At 45.9% G+C, this 22,221-nt stretch overlaps 1 protein-coding gene across 1 annotated transcript; it reads right to left on the reverse strand.

The window, feature by feature from the left end:
* Positions 1–1,160: 1,160 nt before the first annotated feature.
* On the reverse strand, positions 1,161–3,533 carry CCDC71L (coiled-coil domain containing 71 like). The gene has a single exon (XM_075741761.1). The coding sequence runs from the start codon at positions 3,344–3,346 to the stop codon at positions 2,504–2,506; it is 843 nt and encodes a 280-aa protein (XP_075597876.1). The 5' UTR covers positions 3,347–3,533; the 3' UTR covers positions 1,161–2,503.
* Positions 3,534–22,221: the final 18,688 nt, after the last annotated feature.

The raw sequence follows: 22,221 nt of genomic DNA on the forward strand, positions 1-22,221 counted from the left end.
AAATGCAGCTGCCAGAGGAGTTTAGACAACAGTGAAACTTCAATCCAACCTGCTAACAGGGTATCAGCAAAGCATACTATACCCTCAATAAAGTCGCCACTTCAAGAAGTCAAAGCACAATCAAGAGAAAAACAAGCAAGCCTTAGGCATACAGCCCACACAACAGTGTTCAAGTTACTTCACTACATTTTGTACCTACATGGAACGTTTCAGGATAAGCCCCCAAATGAGGCAGGACAAATTTAACTGCGTCTCCCATATCAGACCTCTGGCAGCCTTAACTCTACCCTTGAAATTTGATCTAGTCTGTCCTACGTCTGTTTACGAGTTAAGGGAAGAATCTGCATAAGACAACTGCTTACATTTTATCATCTTTCTACACATATCTTTCAAAAGAATGCTGAAAAAAAACCCCTCAACCTAACAGTAGGAGCACTAAAGTCAACCAGACATTTCAAGAACTAATAACGATACTCTTGTGTTTCTTAAGTGGAACGTCAAAACTGAAATATTTGGAGCCTTGGTATTTGGTCACACTGCAGCTTATCTTACTGAGTTTTAAATCAACACAATTTTACCTTTACATTTAAGCGGGTATTATATCCAGAGAAACAGCACAATACATACCCTTGAACTTTCATTTCCTAATTCACTTCTGAAACATGACGTGGCACTGCTGCAGCGATCAGCAGGCAGTCTAACATTATGTAAACAATTGCAAAAGCCTGATAGATATAGGGTAGAGTAAGTGTTAGTTTGGAAGAATAAGAACTTTGCAGCTTCACTAAGAAAGAACTACAAAATATCAACAGGTTTTAGAAGAAGCTGGTTTAAGTTAGCGCTAGCAAGTTTTTACAAGCAGCCTCTACACATCAAGACATCTTACTGCCTCTGTCAACACCAGGCAACAAGGAGTCGATAGCCATCAGAAAAGAAGTTTTAAGAGTCACCAAACCATTCCATAAACAAGTTGTGAAGTTATTCATTCCACCGTGGAAATTGGCAAGTTAATCTCATTTGCTGGAATACTAGGGATAACTGTCTATTACCAAGCAGTTCTTATTTCTCTCCCAACCATCAAAACAACAACAAAAAAAACCCATGTCACATTCTCATGCGCACACACACACCTTTGCTCCTCACACACCAACTGCAAGGCATAAGACCTAAAGAAAGCCTTTAATAGATCAGTTTAAAGAGAGGCTGCCTATCACATAGAATGACAACATGGTATTTTTTTAGTCAAAATAGTCAAGCTACATCATGAATTTTGTATCAGAGTCTACTGTGAAACCCAGGAGAGGATTATAAAAATAATTACATGCAAGTAATTATGTTACATATGATTATCCATCATTAATCATCTCACAACCCCAGGATGACAACCAGCACTATTTTGTTATGAAGCAATCAGGTATCAAGTCTTGCTCCTTTTGCAGAAAGAGGCACTTCAGTGTGATTTTTGGGTCATGCGAGCTACTGACTTTAGGCTGTCAGTACCAATATTGTATCATAGTTCACCTTCAGACACCTATATATTGCTTTGATGAGCAGTTACATTCTTCACAAACTCTAAGCTTATCTACATTAAGTGCCTAGATGGTGTAATTCACAAAGGAACCCATCCCTGTGCAGTTTCATTGAACTGAAACATCACTTGTTCTTTGACTTTTATTAAGTTCACTTAGGTTGACCAAATGAGCTTCCCTAAAGTAAACAGGATTATAAAATACCAGGATGATTCTATCTTCAGGTGCTCAATAGAAACAAATACTCAGTTCAACTAGAAAACTTTAAAAATGACTTTAGATACAAAAGTGTAACAATTATACTGCGCGATACATCTTTATATATCACTAAGCCCATGATTTTTTTTTTTTTTAAAAAGTTTTTGCACCATCAAGAACAGCCACAAGTCCTGAACCTCCATTCTTTATGCATCCTTGATCAGAGTAAACTGAAACTTGGGAATGCTTGGGATTCAAAATACCCTGAGCACATACTAGTGCAACACCACAAAGCATACATAATCCATCGGAAAAGGGGGTAAGGAAAAAAAAAAGCAAGAATCAGATGGCGCTTTATTATACAAGCATGAAAGTAAGTTCCTTTGGAAAATAACTTCTTGGGTGGACTTCTGGACCAGTGAGGTAGCCCAATGGGAGAGAAAGAGTGGAAGTGGAACTTGGTCCCCACGCGTGATACCTGCCGGACGGTCCCTCGCGCCTCCCCGCGCCCCGGCGGGGAAGGGACGGGACGGGACGCGCCGCGGCCCAGCCAGGGCGAGGCCGGGGCCCTGGCTGCGCGGCGGCCCGGCAGGCCGCCCCCCCGTGCGGCTGGGGGGCTCGGCCCCCGCCCGAGCGAGCCATAAAGTGCAACAGCAGAACACGATCCAGACAAAAGCAATGTAAACAGGTGACTGATATCTTTGTCCGCACCGCGGCGAAGGTGAGGCGCCGGCCTTCCCCCCCTCCCGGCGCGGGGAGAGGGGCCCCCGGCGGCCTCAGGACGGCGCCACGGGGAAGCGGCGCAGCCGCACCACGGGAGACAGGTCCACGCCGAGGATCCGCTGCGCTCTGCGCCGCGCCGCCGTCAGGCTCCGTCGGCTCCAGACGCTGCCCCGCACCCGGATGGTGGGGAAGGTGGTGAGACGGGGGGTGGCCGCCTTCCAGATCTCCTCCAGCGACTTGCCGTCGAAGGGCTCCCAGGCGGCCCCCTCCGCCGGGCTGCCCCGCTCGCTGTCCGCCTCCTCGCCCGGCGGCTCCAACGCCGCCGCCTCCCCCCCAACGCGGGGGCCGTCGGCCGCCGGTGCCGCGGTCGCTTGCCGCTGCCTCTCCCGTCCCCTCCTGCGGCGCCGCCGCCGCCTCCGCCGCTTGGCGCTGCCACCCGCCGCCGCGGCCCGGCGCTTGGCGTCGGCGGCCGGGAGGCGCCGCTTGCCGGCGCGGCGACGGGGCCGCTCCGCCGAGGGCGGCGGCGGGTCGGGGACGACGGCGCGGCAGGAGGCGTATCCGTAGACGTCCTTGCTGCGGAGAATGACCGGGGAGAACTCGTGCTTGAGGCTGCAGAGGAAGTTCCACAGCTCCGAGTCGGAGCTCATGAACTCCGTGGACTTGGGCATGAAGAGCTTGAGGGCGTCGCCCAGCGCCTTGGTGCCGGCGAAGGAGACCTGCGAGCGCGAGTACACAACTTTCTCCGCCTCCCCTTCCAGCCCCCAGGCGGCGGGCGCCGCTTCGCCGCCGGCTGCCCCCACCACCGCCTGGGCTCCCGCGGCCGCGGCGCTCCCCGCCTCTTGGTTCATCTTCCCGGCTCCTCTCTCCAGCGCCGCCTGCTTCCTATTGCGGGTCATGGAGGCAGAGGGACGGGGATGGGGGCGGGAGGGGGGGGGGGAGGAAAAGAGACGCCGAGAAGGGAGAGTCCGGGAGAGGCGCCGGCCGCGGCTCGGCCACCGCCGGGCGCCCGCCGCCTCACCGCACCCCGCCGCCGGCGCGCCGGGTCGGGAGCGACGATCGATAGCCTGCCGCCCCGCACAAAATGGCGCTTTAAACTCCCAGGCGGGGACTGCGAGCGGACCCGCCCTCCCTCCGCGCCTGGCGGTTGGCCCATTTGAAACACGTTGGGCAGGCCAAGCCCCGCCCCCGCGCGGTGGAGCGGCCATTGGAGGGCGGGGGGCACCCCGCGGGGGGCCGCCGTGGGGCGGGGAGGGGGTTGCCCGGAGCTTCCTGCCCCGGGGCGGCGGGGCGGGAGGGGCGGCCCGCGGTGTTCTGCGCGACCAGGGGACGCCAATGGGGAACGCTAGAACGGGGCCGGTGAGTCCCGTTTCCCCCACCACCAGTAGGACATCCCAGTTGGTGGGCCCTTCCCTCAGGGCACGGCACAGAGCTCTCCCGTGGCAGGGTGCCGGCAGGCCTGGCGCGACCGCTGTGCCACGTCCTGGCGTTGTACCTCGCTGGATGGACAAGGTTCTTCATGCAATGATGGGCCAAGATGGTTTCTTCTGTGAAATGTGCTTGAGTAAGGATTTGGTTGGATGCTTCAATGGGCAAGCTCCCCCAGAGGAAGAGCAAAGGCTGAGTGAAAAGACAAAAATGGGTAAACAGACATGATATGGAGAAGTCCAACATACAATATTAAATTGTGGTGGGTTGACATTGACTGGAGGCCAGGTGCCCACCAAAGCTGCTCCATCACTGCCCTCCTCAGCTGGACAGGGGAGAGGAAATAGAACGAAAGGCTCATGGGTCAAGATAAGGACAGGAACAGATCACTCACCAATTACCATCACAGGCAAAACAGGCTTGACAAAAAAATTAATTTAATTGATTACCAATCAAATCAGACTAGACTAATGAGAAACAAAACCAAATCTTAAAGACACCTTCCCCCCACCCCCCTTCTTCCTGGGCTCAACTTCACTCCCCATTTCTCTGCCTCCTCCCCACCAGGGGGACGGGGAATGGGGGTTGTGGTCAGTTCATCACACCTTGTCTCTGCCGCTCCTTCCTCCTCAGGGGGAGGACTCCTCACACTCTGCCCCTGCTCCAGCCTGGGAGACACCTCCTCCCACGGGAGACAGTCCTCCACAAACTTTAACATGGATCCTTCCCATGGGCTGCAGTTCACCAACTGCTCCAGCGTGGGTCCCTTCCACGGGGTGCAGTCCTTCAGGAACAGACTGCTCCAGTGTGGGTCCCCCACGGGGTCACAAGCCCTGCCAGCAAACCTGCTCTGGCGTGGGCTCCTCTCTCCACGGGGTCACAGGTCCCAGGAGCTTGCTCCAGCACGGGCTTCCCACAGGGTCACAGCCTCCTTCAGGTGCCTCCACCTGCTCTGGTGTGGAGTCCTCCATGGGCTGCAGGTGGGTATCTGCTCCACCATCAGCCTCCATGGGCTGCAGGGGGACAGCCTGCCTCACCATGGTCTTCTCCACAGGCTGCAAGGGAATCTCTACTCAGGTGCCTGGAGCACCTCCTGCCCCTCCTTCTTCATTGACCTTGGTGTCTGCAGAGTTGTTCCTCTCACATATTCTCTCTTCTGACTGCTGCTGGTGTTGCACAGCAGTTTCTTCCCCTTCTTAACTCTGTTATCCCAGAGTACCACTGTACCGCTGATGGGCTCGGCCTTGGCCAGCAGTGGGTCTGTCTTGGAGCTGGCTGGCATTGGCTCTTTTGGACATGGGGGAAGCTTCTAGCAGCTTCTCACAGAAGCCACCCCTGTAGCCCCCCTGCTACCAAAACCTTGCCACAAAACCCCAATACCTAAATGCATCCATCCTGTTGTAGAGTGGTTTTTTAACACTAACCTGTAGGCCAGTCATTCAACATTCAACTTATGATCTCATAAGTCACTGAATCACAGAACAGTTGAAGTTGGAAGGAACCTCTGGAGGTCATCTTGTCCAGCTTCCCTGCTCAAGCAAGGCCACCTAGACCAGGTTGCCCACAACCATGTCTGGATGGTTTTTTAGTATCTCCACAGATGGAGACTCCTCTCTCTGGCGACCAGTGATAGGACATGAGGAAATGGTATGAAGCTGCATTAGGGGAAGTTCAGACTGGACATAAGGAAAAGGTTCTTCACTGAGAGGGTGGTTGGTCGCAGGAACAGGCTCCCCAGGGAAGTGGTCACAGCATGAAGCTTGTCAGAGTTCAAGGACCATCTCAATGACGCTTAGTTATGTGGTTTAGATAATCCTGTGAGGAGCAGGGAGTTGGACTTGATGATCCTTATGGGTCCCTTCCAAATGAAGAGATTCTATGATTCTATGATTACGCAACCTTTCTAGGCAACCTGTGCCAATGCTCAGTCACTCTCACAGTGAAAAGATGTTTCCTGATGTTCAGAAGGAACCTCCCATGTTTCAGTCTGTGCCCATTGCCTCTGGTCCTGTCACTGGGCACCACTGAGAAGAGCCTGGCTCCGTCCTCTTTGCACCCTCCCTTCAGGTATTTATGTACATTGATGAGATCCCTCCCCCTGAGCCTTCTCTTCTCCAGGCTGAACAGACCCAGCTCTCTCAGCCTTTCCTCATAGGAGAGATGTTCCAGTCCCTTCATCATCTTTGTGACCCTTAGTTGGATTCTCTCCAGCATGTCCATGTCTCTCTTGTACTGGGGATCCCAGAACTGAACCCAGCACTCCAGCCGTGGCATCACCAGCAGTGAATAAAGGGAAGGACCACCTCCCTCAATCTGTTGGCAATACTTTGCCTAATGCAGCCCAGGATTCTTTGCATCAAGGGCACGTTGCTGGCTCGTGTTCAACCTGGTGTCCACCAAGACCCCCAGGTCCTTTTCTGCCAAGCTGCTTTCCATCTGGGTGGCCCCCAGCATGTATCAGTGCCTGGGGCTGGTCCTCCCCAGATGCAGGACTTTGCACTTCTTGTTGAACTTCATGAGGCTCTTGTCAGCCCGTTTCTGCGGCCTGTCAACACTGAAATATTCACAGCGTCATTGGGATTGGCTTTGTATCCCAACAAAGCATAACCAAATGAAGTGGAAAAAACTCAGTCTTTGCGTTGGTTGGGCCCTTTGTGAGAGTCACCAAAGAGACTTGCTGAGTCCTGCACGGCACTGCTACACTTGCAGCTTTATAGCACAATTTTGTCAGCCGTCAGCCGTTGTGCAATCCCACGTCCCTCTAGACCATGCTTTCCGATACTTCAGAGATTGCTGTCACAGGGAGAGTGTCTTGTCAGGTTCCTGGATTGTTTCAATTAAACCAGAGCTCTTTCCAGCACCCAGAACAGCAAGGTGTCAGCAACAGCAGAGGTGGTTCAACCTTCTCTACAAATCCTACTCGGGGTTTGATTAGACTCCTAACTAATTACTTTCTCTCAGCATCGGTAAAAGGCGAGGAATAACATTTTTCTTCATAGACAGTCTTTGTTCTGTAATTAATCTTTCAGTTTAGAATAGGGAAATCTTTCATTCTCAACTCATCAAGAACCTAAATTGGAATGTCTAGAAATTCAGTCAAATAAGAGGCAGGAATTATGCGTGAGAAATTATTCCTTACTGCCAGTGGAAATAAATTAATTTTCTTCACAGTATAATTCAGCTTCTGTTCAAGGGAAACTCAAGAATATTAATCCAAATAACCAGTTAAAGTGGGCATTAACAAAACTATTTTAAATTTTTATGGGGACAGTCTTCAGGTGCAGTCATATCTAAATCAGCTTTATAAATGACCCATTTAAAAAAAAAACAACAAACACAAAACCTTTCCCAAACCCATGGTGACAGTGCCATTTTTAATTGGATTCATTTCACAGCACACTTTAGAGCACAGTCGTGTGGGCAGATTGATTTAACCGAGGGAGGTATCCTATAATGTGGAGGGTAAGAGCCCGGAGCTGGAAGTGTGAGGACCAGGCATCTCTTGATCCAGCCATGGCGCAGTGAGACACGCTTGGGTGTACGAGTGCCTGGTGGCAACCATGAGGTGACCACAGCTTAGCAAGAGGCTCATCACCTGCTGGGCCAGAGGAGCTGGCCTGTGCTCACGTTCTCAGTGGCAAGAGCTCCCACGCTATCAGATTCAGCAGCTCAGCTGACAAGTGGGCCGTCATTAAACTGCAGAAACCCAGTTGCTTGTAATCATCGGCCATAACCTTTTTCCTGAAATTACAGACATTTCTGGCATATGACTTGAAAATCATTGAGACAGAGATGGGGAATTTTCAGCAAGTGGTACATAAGTCACTGTAGCTACAAGTGAAAAGACAGATTAGTACATTTTTGTGTTATTCAGCATTTAATTATTTTGCCTTTTTTTGCTTCCAGGATTGACGATACCATTTTAAGGCATAGGATGTAATCTCACTTTTACAACTTCATTATGAGTTTTCTGCAGTGTAACACTCTCCTTTTAATACCTTACAAAGTCATCTCAAGAAAATCCATTGTAATTGGCTATCTTTTAGTAATTTACAATAGCTCAGTACAGTAATAACGATGATAATAAAACTAATAATCTTTTGGATTCATTTCATTCTTCATTTCAATCATACTACTGCTTATAAGCATTAATTATCACTCATAGTACTCCTGAGTTATGTAAGTAAATATTGCCTTTCTTTAACAGATGAATAAAATGAAGTGGATTAAAATGGCTTGACTAAGATGTATAAACTTGACTTAATTTTCTGTAGATATTTATTTCTAGCAATTGTTATTCTAAAAATATAGTGAATGTCTACGTTGTAACAGAGAAGAGAAAAAAATCTGTAATCTTTGTTTCCAATTATTTGTTAGAATTTATTTTCCTTATAGAATTCTTGGGGGGGGGGGGGCAAAGTACCAATTGACAAATTACAGCGGGGACACTTTATTTTCTTAAATAAGTTCCATCTAGTACCACAAAACCACTGGTAACTGCTGATTATTTTAACTGCTAACAATGTTATCTGTACGTATGACCACATCGAGTTTTTTGTCCTGGTGATGAACCCTAAAATCCTGTATATTAAGTCACACCACCTTTGCTGCTGCAGCTTTTCCTCCAGCATACTCATGCTCTTCTACCCAGATTAGCAAGGACAGTCTTACTGTCCAACGCCCTTAAAGATAACCACTCGTTTCTAATATCTTTACCTCTGCTGTTGAGAGGTTGCTTTAACTGGCAGCCTGCTTCAGCTAGTTTGCTTCCTAAATGCCTTTAGCATACTACTGAAAGTTTGTGTAACAGTGCAAGCATGACTCCACATCTATTTGCAACTAAACTTCAGATGTTACCCAATAGTCATCAAGTTCCTGGGTCTGCCACCAGACAAGCATTGGCAAAATTCCTGAAAATACTTTCAAAGAGAGACAAAAGCAAATAATTTGTAAGAATAGTCTCTCAATCAGTTGGGGGGGGGGGGGAGGGGGAAGTGGAATAGCTGTGTGTAGGCATCACAGTTGCAGTTGAAAAGGGAAATGTTAGGAATCACTATGGAAGAGATAGAAAGCAAAACTGAAGACAGCATTCTGCTGACAACAAGTCCACTGTGCCTCCACAAATCTTGAATACTGTGCATTTCTAGTTTTACCATCTCTAAAAGGATATAGCAACAATACAAAGAAGGGCAACTAGGATGAGCAGAAATATGGAACAGCTTCTCTATGAAAAGAGATTAAATAGACTAAGACTCTTCAGCTTGAAAAAACAGATGGCTGAGGAAGAATTTGGTACAGGTTTATAAAACTGTGATAGTGCAAAGAATACAGATAAGAAATTATTATGTCTTATTTTTCATAATCCAAGAATGACAGGGAAGCACATGAAGCTATAAAGCAGACATTTTTAAATCACCAAAAAGACATACTTTTTTTTCAGATGACACATAATTACTCTGTGGAGTTCATTTTCCAGCAAAGCTGTGGGTCCCAAAATGGAAAAATGTACCCCAGTACCGAGCATAAAGGTGAGCTCATTGAGAAGGGGTTGTAGGCATTACAGGGCACACCATTCAAAATGATTAGGCATGAATGGAAGACAAAAATCCACCAAGGGCTGTTGTACATGAAAACCAAGTCTAGCACCTTGGGCTCAGAAAGTCCGTAAGCCAAGGGCTTGGGAAGGAAGGAAGAATATATCAGGGGAGGTAACCCTCAATGTTTGCACCGTTCTCACACTCTTTCCATAAATGTCCTCTTCTGGCCTCTAACAGACAAGGACACTGGACTAGATGGACCCTGCAGCTGGCCATCATGGCTCATTCTACTCTACAGACCTGTTAGAAGACAGGACAACCACAACAATAAAATGGAGTGTTTCTTTCCCATAACTTTACAGTTGCAACAGCTGGCAACAGCTGAAAGAATATATTTGTTGTGATTTAACCCCAGCCGGCGACTAAGCACCACACAGCTGCTCACTCACTCCTCCGGTGGGATGGAGGAGACAATTGGAATGGTAAAAGTGAGAAAACTCGTGCGTTGAGATAAGAATAGTTTAATAACTGAAATAAAATAAAATATTATAAGAATAATAATAATAATAACAACAACAACAACAATAGTAATAGGAAGAAGGAGGAGGAGGAGGAGGAGGAGGGAAATAATAAAAATAGTAATGAGAAGGAAAATAACAAAAAGAGAGAGAAATAAAACCCAAGAAAAACAAGTGGTGCACATGAAAAACAATTGCTCACCACCCGCTGACGGATGCCCAGCCAGTCCCTGAGCAGTTGCTGCCCATCCTCCCCGGCAAACTGTCCCAGTTTATATGCTGAGCATGATGTCATATGGTATGGAATATCCTTTTGGACAGTTTGGGTCAACTGTCCCAGCTGTGTCCTCTCCCAGCTTCTTGTGCACCTCCAGCCTTCTCACTGGCGTGGCATGAGAAGCTGAAAAGTCCTCGACTTAGTGTAAGCATTGCTTAGCAACAACTAGAACATCAGTGTTTTATCAACATTATTCTCATCCTAAGTCCTAAACCAGCTACTAGGAAGAAAATTAACTCTATCCTAGCCAAAACCCAGGACATTATCCACCCTTTATTCTATACCTTCTACGTCATGCCCAGGTTCCACACTTTCCAGTACATTCCAATTAATCACCACCACTTTTCCTGTCTTTTGATGTATTCACACAGATATCATTCTCTTAGTCTATGGGCCATCCCTATGAAATGTTCATTGAGTTCATTTAGTCCATGACTTTGAGCTCCATCTGTCATCAACAGCTGTTCAGGGCAGGAGAGATGGTGTGTGCTGTTGGATTGTTGCGTGCTGAAGCTAGTTCTGGTTTCATTATTGTTGTGCTTGTCTGGTTCTATCATCGCTGCATTTTGCTTGGTTTCATCAAAGTTCATCCTTCATTAATTTGGGTGATTCTTACTGTAATACCATTGATATGGCATATAGTCACCATAGAATGATGATATACAGTATTATATAGCAATTAACATCATACAATTTAATTTATTGGCTATTCTCACCCAAAATCAAATCCCCTTGAGGTACACATCGGACTTCCCCATCCTTCTGCATCACACACCAAGTGCACCCAGGTCCTTGAGCAAAAGCAATCCCACAGATGTGTTTGCCTTTGCCTGAGTCAGGAGAAACCCAGGCTGTATTCCCCAGCATATCTTTTATGTGCACTACACGGACTTTATCCCCTTCTACAGTACATGGAAGTTTTGATTGGGCAGGGCCAGCTCGATTGGTAGATCTCCTAGTGTTACCTAACCAGGCAGCCTTTGCTAAATGTGTATCCCAATGTGTGAGGGTCCCACCACCCGTTGCTCTCAGTGTAGTCTTTAGCAGCCCATTGTATCGTTCCATTTTCCCGGAGGCTGGTGCATGACGGGATGTGACGCACCCACTCAATGCCATGCTCTTTGGCCCAGCTGTCTACGAGGTTGTGTCGGAAATGAGTCACACCGTCTGACTCAATTCTTTCTGGGGTGCCACGTCACCACAAGACTTGCTTTTCAAGGCCCAGGATAGTGTTCCAGGCGGTGGCATGGGGCATGGGACGTGTTTCCAGCCACCTGGTAGTTGCTTCCACCATTGTAAGCACATGGCGCTTGCCTTGGCAGGTTCGTGGGAGTGTGATCCCACACATCTGGTGGATATCACCAGGGCTCCCCATATTTATATTTCAGCTATCGTCTTCCATACCACAGAGGCTTTAACCACTTGGCTTGCTTGACTGCAGTGCATGTTTCAAATTCATGGATAACCTGTGGGACTTGGTCAAGTCCACCCCTTGATCACAAGCCCATCTATATATTGCATCTCTTCCTTTATGGCCTGAGGTGTCATGGCTCCATCGAGCTGTAAGTAATTCACCCTTATGTCACTAGTCCAAATCCACCTGAGCCACTTCAATCTTAGCAGCCTGATCCACCTGCTGGTTGTTCAGACGTTCTTCAGTAGCCCGACTCTTGGGTACGTGGGCATCTACATGACGTACTTCTACAACCAGCTTCTCTAACCAGACAGCAATATCTTGCCACAACAGGGCAGCCCAGATGGGTTTGCCTCTGCGTTGCCAGTTGCTCCTCTTCCACTGCTGTAACCACCCCCACAGGGCATTGGCCACCATCCATGAGTCAGTATAGAGATAGAGCACTGGCCATTTTTCTCAATGAGCAATGTCTAAAACCTGCTGGATGGCTTCCACTTCTGCAAAGTGACTCAATTCACCTTCTCCTTCAGCAGCTTCTCCGACTCATCATGTAGGACTCCATACAGCAGCCTTCCTCTTCTGATGCTTTCCCACAATGCAACAGGACTCATCAGTGAACAGGGCATATTGCTTCTCATTGTTAGTTTATTATACAGTGGGGCCTCTTCAGCGCGTGTCACCTCCTCCTCTGCCAACATTCCAAAATCTTTGCCTTCTGGCCATGATCATTTCCAGAATACCAGGGCGATTGGGGTTTCCTATTTGGGCCCACTGTGTGATCAGTGCGACCCACTTACTCCACATGGCATCAGTTGCATGGTGCGTAGAGGAGGCCCTCTCTTTGAACATCCAGCCCAGCACCAACAGTCATGGTGCCAGGAGGAGTTGTGCTTCAGTGCCAACCACTTCCAAAGCGACTAAAACCCCTTCATATGCTGCCAATGTCTCTTTTTCATCTGGATCTGTGGGTAACTGCAGATTGTCCAGGTCATAATAAACCATCTCCCACACAGCTAATTCCCCCAGGTACTGGATACCTCTCTCCACTTGCCTGGCCGACATACAACATCTTCACTGAAGGGATACCTTTCCTTCATGCCTGACAGAAGTCGCCTCTGGAGGCTGAGGGCTTCTGTCTTTTTCCCAATCGCCTTGTCTTTCCCTGGACAGGGATCCCAGCTGCTTGGCCTCCCTACCGTCTAATTCCAGGCTACAGGCCCCATTATCCCAGCATCGGAGCAGCCAGGTGACAATGTGCTCGCCTGGATGGCGGCTGACATCTTTTCGTATATCTTGCATCTCACTCAGGGATAGGGATCGGGTGGTTACCTCTGGTTCTGCCTCTTCCTCCTCCTGCTTTTGTGATGGCTCTGCTTCATCATCCTTTACTAAACAAGCTGACTTTTGTGTCCATTTCTTCTTGCGTATAGGGGCGACTGATACCTGCACGGGTTGGCTCTCTGGTTCAGCTGCAGTGCCTGTCACTGGGGTTGGAGTGGCCGCATTGCCTGTTGTTTTGTTGTCAGACCCAGAGACCTTCTTTTCCTCTTGAAGGTACTGAATATTGTTGAACAGGGCTCGGTAGGCATGGGCACATTGCAGTGATTTGTGTGTCTCTGGAACTGCCAGGGTGACAACATACTTTTTCCAAATATTTTACTATTTTTTCAAGATTATGCACTTGTTCAGGGGTGAAGTTCCAAAACACTAGAGGTGCCCACAGTCCTAGGTACTTGCCCATGCTATCCCACACACCCTGCCACTCATAACTATACAGCCTCAGGGCAGATCTCTGGGTGGTATTTTTAAATAGTTGTTTAACCCTAAACAAGGCCAGAAACACATTCAGGAGACGTAGCAAGACAAGCATGCTGGCTTGAACATCCCAAGGATATTCAAAATTCTCAAGAGCTATCATAACAAGTATGAAAAAGGGGAAAGTGAGAGAGCGGGGGAAAATGCCCCCCCCCCCCCCCCGCCTTGTCTCCTCCATAGATTGGCTCTCTGAGGGGAAAAGATAATGTGTGATTATTAATAGTTTCCGTGAGATGGCTCCTGAAGTACAGAGATGATAACAATGCTGAGTACAAATACCAGATTAGTCTCATAACCAGTAATTTTATCAAATCATAAGACATTGTTACACAGTACAACAAAACAGTAACCTTGATCCATCTTTCAGAGGTGATAAACAGCACCGCAGGAGTATATACTGCAAGTGAGGTATGATATAACACAACCCTGAGAACAAAGAAAACAACATTGTGACCAGCAATGATTAAACTAATATAATGAATGCTTATAACAAATTTATTTTAACACGCTCTGGTCGGATCTATCATTATCTCAACCCTTCATGCCCCACGCTGGGAGCCAAAAAGGACTGTCGTGGTTTAACTCTAGCTCACAACTAGGCACCACGTGGCTGCTCGCTTCTTCCCCTCCCAGTGGGATGGGGAGAGAGAAGAGTAAAAGTGAGAAAACTCATGGGCTGAGATAAGAACGGTTTAATAATTGAATTATTATTATTATTATTGTTATTATTATTATTAAAATAACAAAAAGAGAGAGACATAAAACCCAAGAAAAACAAGTGATGCAAATGAAAAACAATGCAAGAATTCTTTTCATGATACACTCCAGCCTGTGCTTCCATTTTCCTTCCTACCAGATTTGCACATTACCAGATGAGCTGACAGTACAAATTCACTCCAGAACAGTGGGAGCACGCAATTGATTTTTTTGTTGAATTTGCCACAGGATACAATGCAATATTTATATTGGCTTTATGGTTTAGGCTGGCCTAGGGAGGACACAATACGTGATCCAGCATAAAGTCCACGGAGAGAAAGTTGCCCTTCAAAATGCTTTGAATGAATTAGAGCGAGGGAACTGATAGCAGCTCGGCTTTGTATGTCATATGGATGTGGCTTTATTCAATGGATACTTACAGCAGCTTTACTATGTCACTGGACGGCGTCTTAGACTCGCTCTTATTTGTTCTCTTTGTCCACATGCATCTTGCAAACCTTAGTGCCCGCTGTGTTCGTTTTAATGGAAAGTGGTAGTTTTTCAGGTCCTTTTTCAGGTCGCCTCTGGCACTTTCACAGGACAGAGGACTGTGAGCTTCAGTCGCCTTAGGTGGAAAGGGGTCTTGATCTCTCCGTTCAGTGAATGTTGTAAGCACTCAATTATTATGTAGATGTTGGCTGTTAGCATTAACACCTCCTTTTGAATCTGTATTTTGTTGAGTTAGGCATGGGCTTCAAAAGCCTGGAAAGCTTATCTCTGCACTTCTGGGTTCCTCCTGCTAAGGGACCCGTGCCCCCGGGCAGGCGGGCGGTGGGGTTGGGGTGGCCCCTGGGCACGCTCAGCGCGGGCACCCCGCACAGGAGCCCTGGCTGCGGCACCCGTGGAGCTGCCGGCTCGCTTAAGATGAGCTGAGTTTCTTCACTAAACTGAGATCTCACTTAAGACGAGCTATTTCTTTACTAAACTGAGATCCTGCCCCGACTTAAAACTTGCTAGAAGTCTGCCCATATTACTTGTGGTCGTATCATTTTCTATTCCTTGAGTGTATTTCAAAGGTTATTCAACACAATTCTAGTTCAAAACGCCTGAATTGTGTTTTATATATATAAAATAAATGTAATAAATAAATATATAATAAATAAACAAAAATATGTAATAAATATAAACAAATATATAAAATTTCCCAAAATATTCTAATAATTTATAGTTTGGTAACACTTGGCTGATAGTATTCCTTATAATCCATTTGAAATTATCGTGAATTCACATCAGCACAAAACAAATACCTAAACTGGATATTTTTATATATATAACATTAATTATTTTAACCGATTTTGAGAATATTGTTGTAAAGAAAACAAATAGAAAGATAATACCTTGAGAACTGAGCTTTTAGATAACACGTTTTAAATTGAAAGAAGAGATACCCTGTAGCTGTAGATACTCTCCGTTTCAATACTGATAGTGACTGATGCTAGCTGAGGTTCCGACCCTGTACATGGTCTGCATTATTATAAAGTGTCTCCTCAAAAGACAGTAATATTCCAGGCAACCTCATCCTCGGTGAACCTGCAATGGCTCCAGGTGGATGAGTAGCTCATTTACCGGTATTGTAAAATCATCTTTCAGAAATGCAGTGAATTACTTGATGTGTTTATTCTCACAGGGGCATATACATATTATGAACGCTATCAAGCAGCAATTGCATTAAATATTTTCCAAAACATACAAATGCCCCAAATTTTCATTATAAAGTGAAAAAGTCGTCAAAGTTAACAAATCAGTCACATTCGATCCCCTCAGCTACCTTTGGAAGGCTCCTCCAAAGAAATGGTAGTGGTTTAATCTTTTACTAATTTAATTACACCCATGCTAAGCCCTAGTGCGGTCACTCGCTCCAGTTTGTGTGTGGCATATTTCAGTTTATTTTATACTGGCTCCTGTTCCATTTAAGCTCAATGAGCCATTGTTATTCACGTTTAAAAGGACCCACATAAGGGTTAGCACTGGTTTAATTAAAGACATCTAATTAAGCCAGAATTTTCACTGGCCATTAGCATTCTCTTACATCTGCATTTTGAGTTGTAAGTTTTTGACACCAGGAGCCTAAAGTTAAAGTCCCAGTGCGTTGTCCGGAGGGAGCTGCTCAGTGCTTAGCATGTGCAATTCATGGCCTGAGCCATTCATTATTCTCTTGCAGGTAAGGAGAACTGCAAATGTCCCATCACTTTGGAAAAAGTGGTCATTATTTAGAAGTGCAAATGAAGATGCTAAAAGAGCCTAAACTCAAGTCCTGTCTGAAACAAAGACCGTGTCTTTAATGTCTGGATTGTAGCAATGGGTTAGACCTCTCCTAACAGAGACATACTACATCTATCCTCACTATTACATATTACATGTACCAGAACTATTTTTCCTTCCACATTCCTCATACTCTCCATTCCTTTTCTAGCTTCTTCCTGATTGTCCCTCCCTGACTGAAAGCTGAATCACTGAAATTCCTGCTTATTTGCTTCCTGCCAAAATGAGCCAGTATTTCCAAAAGCACTGCTTCCTCCCAGTGACTAATATCTTACAATACAGGTTTGCTTTGCTTGCCGCGTGTCCTGGTTTGTCCCACAATGGTTATAGAACTAAACAATTTAGCTACAAAGTGAATATGATAATAAGCAGATCTTGATATGTGCATGCCATGCAGATGAAAATAGCAAAGGAAAAACAAATCAGGAAAGAAACAACAGAGAAAACTGAAAAGCTGAGACGCCAGGACTGATGTAAAAATTATCAGTAATGAAGAGTTGAACCCTTGCTGAAAATGGTTGCCAGCTACAATCTGTATTTGCATGAAATACATCACCAAGGCAGAGACTATAGAATGGCATCTTCTGAAATTTCATCTCCCATTATGTTTGGGAAGAGTTGAGGAGACTGTGACTACTGCTGCACCCAATACCTTAACACAGCATAACCCACAATCATCACCTGAAGAAATAGCTCCCAGCATTCCCAAAATTTCTTCTGTGCCCCCAAGGGCTATCAAGGGCAGCCTTGTTTTCTTATGTGCACCACTACCATTCTCAGCTACCGCTTCTCCACTTATTGCCTCCTTTTTTAGCACAAACAAAACCCATTCACCTTTCATTCCCTCTCTCTATAATGTTTCTTTTGCATACAGTTCCTCCTGCTCTCGATCTGTTTTAATTTTCTTCTTTGTCCCTTTTTTTCATTTTTCTTTCACCTGTCAACAAACCATGCCATTCCTTTCCACTTGTCTACAGGCAAAGAGTGAGTTGCATTGTATCAGAGTGCACCTCTTGACATGGGTAGGTGGTGGTACTGGTGGAGGTTCAGCCAGCAGTGATAACAGAAGTCCTGCAAATTCAGCTGCAAGGTGGAAATTGTGGAGTGCTGTGGTGGTGCCCTCTTTTCTTTCCCTGTGCAAGGGTGGTGAGGGTGCAAGAAAAAAGCTCCAGTCTACTCGTACATGCCTCCATTTTCCTCTGTTTGTTTGTGCTGGATGCTGAGGGAGATGATAGGATCCTCTAATCACAGGTGGTGGCAAGTGGCAGCCAGCAGCTGCGCTAGCATCCACATTAGGTGGAGTGCTGCTGCTCTGGACCGACTGAGAGGCCACAGAGTTCTCCTCCATGGCTGTGCTCAGGCTTCCCCTAACCCATGTGAATTTTTAGCATTCACAAACATCTCCTGCACAGGAGCGGTGTGGGTCTCCTGTGTGATGAACATGGTCTGGAAACCAGCAGCTGGGGTTTAGTTTACTCTGGAAAGAATTGCAAGGAGAATGTAAAGTGTGTTAAGGAGACCTACAGAGAGGCTAAGGGCAATAGTCCAGAAGAACCTAATTTTATGAAGAAATAGACCACAATAGTAGTACCACAAACTCATGGCCTAAATGTATCCAGTGCACAGCACAGGGCCAAAGGCATTATAAAGAGGAGGAGATCAAGAGTGAAACCGGATGTGCCGCAGTGGGTTAACCAGAAATATGCCGTTCAATCATTCATTTTTGGAAGGAACATTTGCAGTTGCTGTTGGTGAAAACATTCTCCTTAGCTTCACAAACATTGTACAAAAGATGTGATGCCTCTAAATGGCCATGGCCTTCCTTGCACTACAGTGGCAACTGCTTGGAAAGCACCATGCCAGTAGTTTTGGGTAGGCGGCAGTATGCACTACAACCATCCCTTTGCTAAGTATGTATTTGCATAGCGTGCAAGCCAAGTTCCTGAAAGAAGATAAGCCATAGCCAGCCAGTGAGGGGCAAATCCCTTCTGCGCTTGTGTTTGAATTCATTGGCTTTGGTGTAGCACCGGACTGCGTGTTGAGGCTACCTCTTGCCCAGCATCTGTTGTCACAACTCGTCCTAAATTTTTGGGTAGCATGAGACTTAGAAAGCTGCGGATCAAACATCCTGCTCTCTCTAACGGGCAAACGACTCCAGGTGATACATTATTCAAGTGAAAAGGCATTGTTAGTAAAGACAGGAGACCAAAATAGAAAATATTAGTATGAGGCTATAAATCTGTGGTGCACCCCTTTGAATACGATGTGCAGGTCTTAGCAATAGCTTTGGTATAGCAGACCTAGGAAAGTTATGAGGAGGAAATTTAACATGGTGAAGAAGCCATAGGATGGACTCATAGGATGGAATGAGTGCTTGGACTTTTAGCCTGAGAAAAATAGGTTTATGTCAGAGAAAGAAAATCACAAGTGCATGGGAAAGACAAATGGGGAATGGTTATGTGCTGCCTCTCGTAATATGAGACCTAGAAGGCATAAAATCAGATTCTCAGGTGGCAAACAAAAGAGACACTTTTCTATGCAGTGCATAATTAAGCTGTGGAACTAATTGCAAGATGCCATGGGCTTCAAAAGCTTACATGATTCAAAGAACAATTAGACAAGTTCATGGCTGAAAATAATCTACCAAGCACTATTAAATGAAATCATACCACAGGATGAGGCCTTGGTCTGGATGTACTAGTGAGAAGCCTGGTTGTCTCCCCGGGATTAAGCTCAGAGGATAGCCTGGAGATGCTGATCCTCCTCCAGGTACATAAGTGGCAGTTGCTGTACTGATGATGATGAAAATAATAATTAACATTACAGGGCTAGATAAAATTATAGTTCTGAAGGATTCTGTAACAGGGTGGACCTAATTTGAGGGTGGGAACCATGGCAGAGACAGGGCCCAGGGTTCCCCTCTAGCATGTGAAAAACAAACCCTACCAGGAAACTTGTGATTTTTGTTTGCAAACTTTGCACTTACTAATTTAAAAAGGAATAAATATTGGTAAAAGGCATCTGTCATGATTGCTGTAACCCCTAAGTAGGCCTCAAAGACTATAATTAGAAGGGGGGGAAAAAGAATAAAAGGAGATTCTTACCATAACCAGTTTCAACTGGGAACATGGTAATACAAGGTAGTACCTGCTGAACAAAGTAGTTTAACAAGAGGAAATAGAAACCTAGAAGGCTGATAAAAATACCCAACTTGTCTTGTCCTAATGCAGCAAATGAAGGATGTAATCGCATACTTATTTTAGGCTTTTAAGTTAGATGCTGAAATGCCCATGGAAAATGCATAACTCTTCAATTAAAGAAAAAAATGTGGCCTTCTAGTTTCAGATGCCCTGAATTTGTGTTTAAAATAGGCTAAGGTATGTAGCGTGCGTGCACCAGGAAGGCATTCTTGTATTTTTCCAGGCACTCATGTACAATGTACTCTTCCATTTTCTACGCATTAGCTGTACTGAGGTGTCACAAGGGAATTCTTCTGGATCCACTACAAGCAGGAAAAATATTAAAGGCCACTAATGAGACAGTCATCACACTTCACCCAGGATGAATGGACATCAGGATCAGCACAAAGCAAAGGCAGAACAAGAGAGATATCTCCCTGAACAGATGCCAGTCACTTCCCTAAAGATTTTTGGACAGAATGGGGGCCAACCAGGGCCAGGTGCTGTACAGATACTCGCTCTAGTTACCTGTAGGAAACACTGGAAAATCCTGGAATAGGGCATCCTGTGTGCCAGGACAGGCAGATGTGTCTTGGGCCATCCGCCTATGCACAGTAAACCTCTCGACATTGAGTGGTGCTCTGAAAGTAAAGCCACCCTTGCGATACCGTGCTTCAGTTAATGCCAATCAGCTGTAATCCAGTTTTGAGTTCAGCATACACATTTGTAGCTAGCTGTTTGCAACTGGCTAGCTCTCTGCCTGCTAAGATTCCAATCATATCAAGGTTATTTTATTAACACTGAATTTCTTACCAAATGGATTTAGTTATGTGACATGTGGCTGTATGAGCACTTATAGAAACTGTAAGACATTGAATCCAAACCATAAAATAGCAACCTATCTTGAAGTATCATAAACCAACAACAGATAAACAGTAATAAGACAACTGACTGAAAAGGAATGGGAATATGCCCTCTTCATTGCACGGCGCTATATTCGTTCCTCCACAGCAGTCTGAAACATCCTCATCTGAATTCTTACCACTCATCACCACAAGGCTGTGAGCACAAGACATTCCCTGTTTGTGTACCATCCCTGCCCAGCCTGTGTGAGTCACCTCCTACATGCCTGTTGTACGTCACTGATCCCTTAACCTCGCCTCTGTGCATAAATTTCTTCCTTCTCCTGATAGGTACTTTGGAGATCACTGCATGCAGCAGCAATACAGATGACATTGGCTTCACTAGTGTAGGCAGAACCATCCTGCCTTCAGCCCAGCCATATGCTCTCCTGTCACGGCAGAGTGGCTGAGCACAGTAAGACCTGTTCCCCCACGCAGGACAGCTCATCACCTGTGCTGCCCCCGTGTCTGGCAGGAATGGACTGAGGGCAGGAGCCATGTGAAAAGACCTTGGCTGAAGATGTCAGCAAGCTACACCCACTCCAACCAAACCAAGCCAAATGGCAGATATTTTCTCTTTCTAGAGGGAAACAACCAGCTTGTCTGCTTTCCTCTCTCTTTTTCTTTTCTCTGGGAGAAAACAAACTTTACAGCAGGCTTTTCTTCAGCTTAAGCCCATCAAGTGAGTGCCAAAGAGCCACATCTCCCAGCTGTCCCTTGCACTGAGGCTCCCAGTGAGCCCCAGCTCTCTCTGTTGGAAGTAAGTTGCTGTGCCCTCACTGGTATTTGGGGTTTCTTTCTAAGCAGTGAAAGGTCAAGACCACTTAGCAAATATAGTCCCTCTCCTGTGGCCAGTAACTGAGGACAGGGAGGGCAGTGCCACCACCACCTCCAAATGGTCAGGTCGTGCTTCTACCTCGCCATACAGATTTTCTGGAAAACATTTTAATCCAAGGAGGGTTTTTTTTCCAGTTTTGTTATTATTCTAAATGTATTTAAAACTTATTAATGGAGGTTGTTGCAGTTTAACCCAGCAGGCAGCTAAAACAACCACACAGCCGTTCACTCACTTTCCCCACACAGTGGGATGGGGGAGAGAATTGAAAATGGAAAAGAAAAAAAACCCCACAAACTTGTGGGTTGAGATAAATAGAGTTTAATAGGACAGAAAAGGAAGATAATAATAATAATAATAATAGACTATACAAAACAAGTGATGGATAGCACAATTTCTCACGATTCGAAGTCGATGCTCTGCAAGACTCAGAGCTGCCCTGCCTCCCAGCCCACCCCCCAGTTATATACTGAGCATGACATCATATGGTATGGAATATCCCTTAGGCCAGTTTGGGTCAGCTGTCCTGGCTTTGTCCCCTCCCAGCTTCTTGGGTGCCCTCTGCCTTCTCATTGGCAGAGCAACAAGAGAAGCTGAAAAACCCTTGACTGCTTGGCAACAACTAAAAACATCAGTGTGTTATCAGCATTATTCTCATCCTAAATTCAAAACACAGCACTACACCAGCTGCTAGGAAGAAAACTAACTCTATCCTTGTCGAAACCAGGACAGAGGTCTAACTTTTTTAATTTTCATCTTTCAACTTAAAGCTAGAGGTTTCTTAAAACATTCAATTTTCTCCAGAAAAGCCTACTGTTGAAACTCATTAGTATTGCTGACTGCATACCATT

The sequence above is a fragment of the Balearica regulorum genome, chromosome 1 (genome assembly GCF_011004875.1).
Source record: "Balearica regulorum gibbericeps isolate bBalReg1 chromosome 1, bBalReg1.pri, whole genome shotgun sequence".
NCBI lineage: Eukaryota > Metazoa > Chordata > Aves > Gruiformes > Gruidae > Balearica > Balearica regulorum.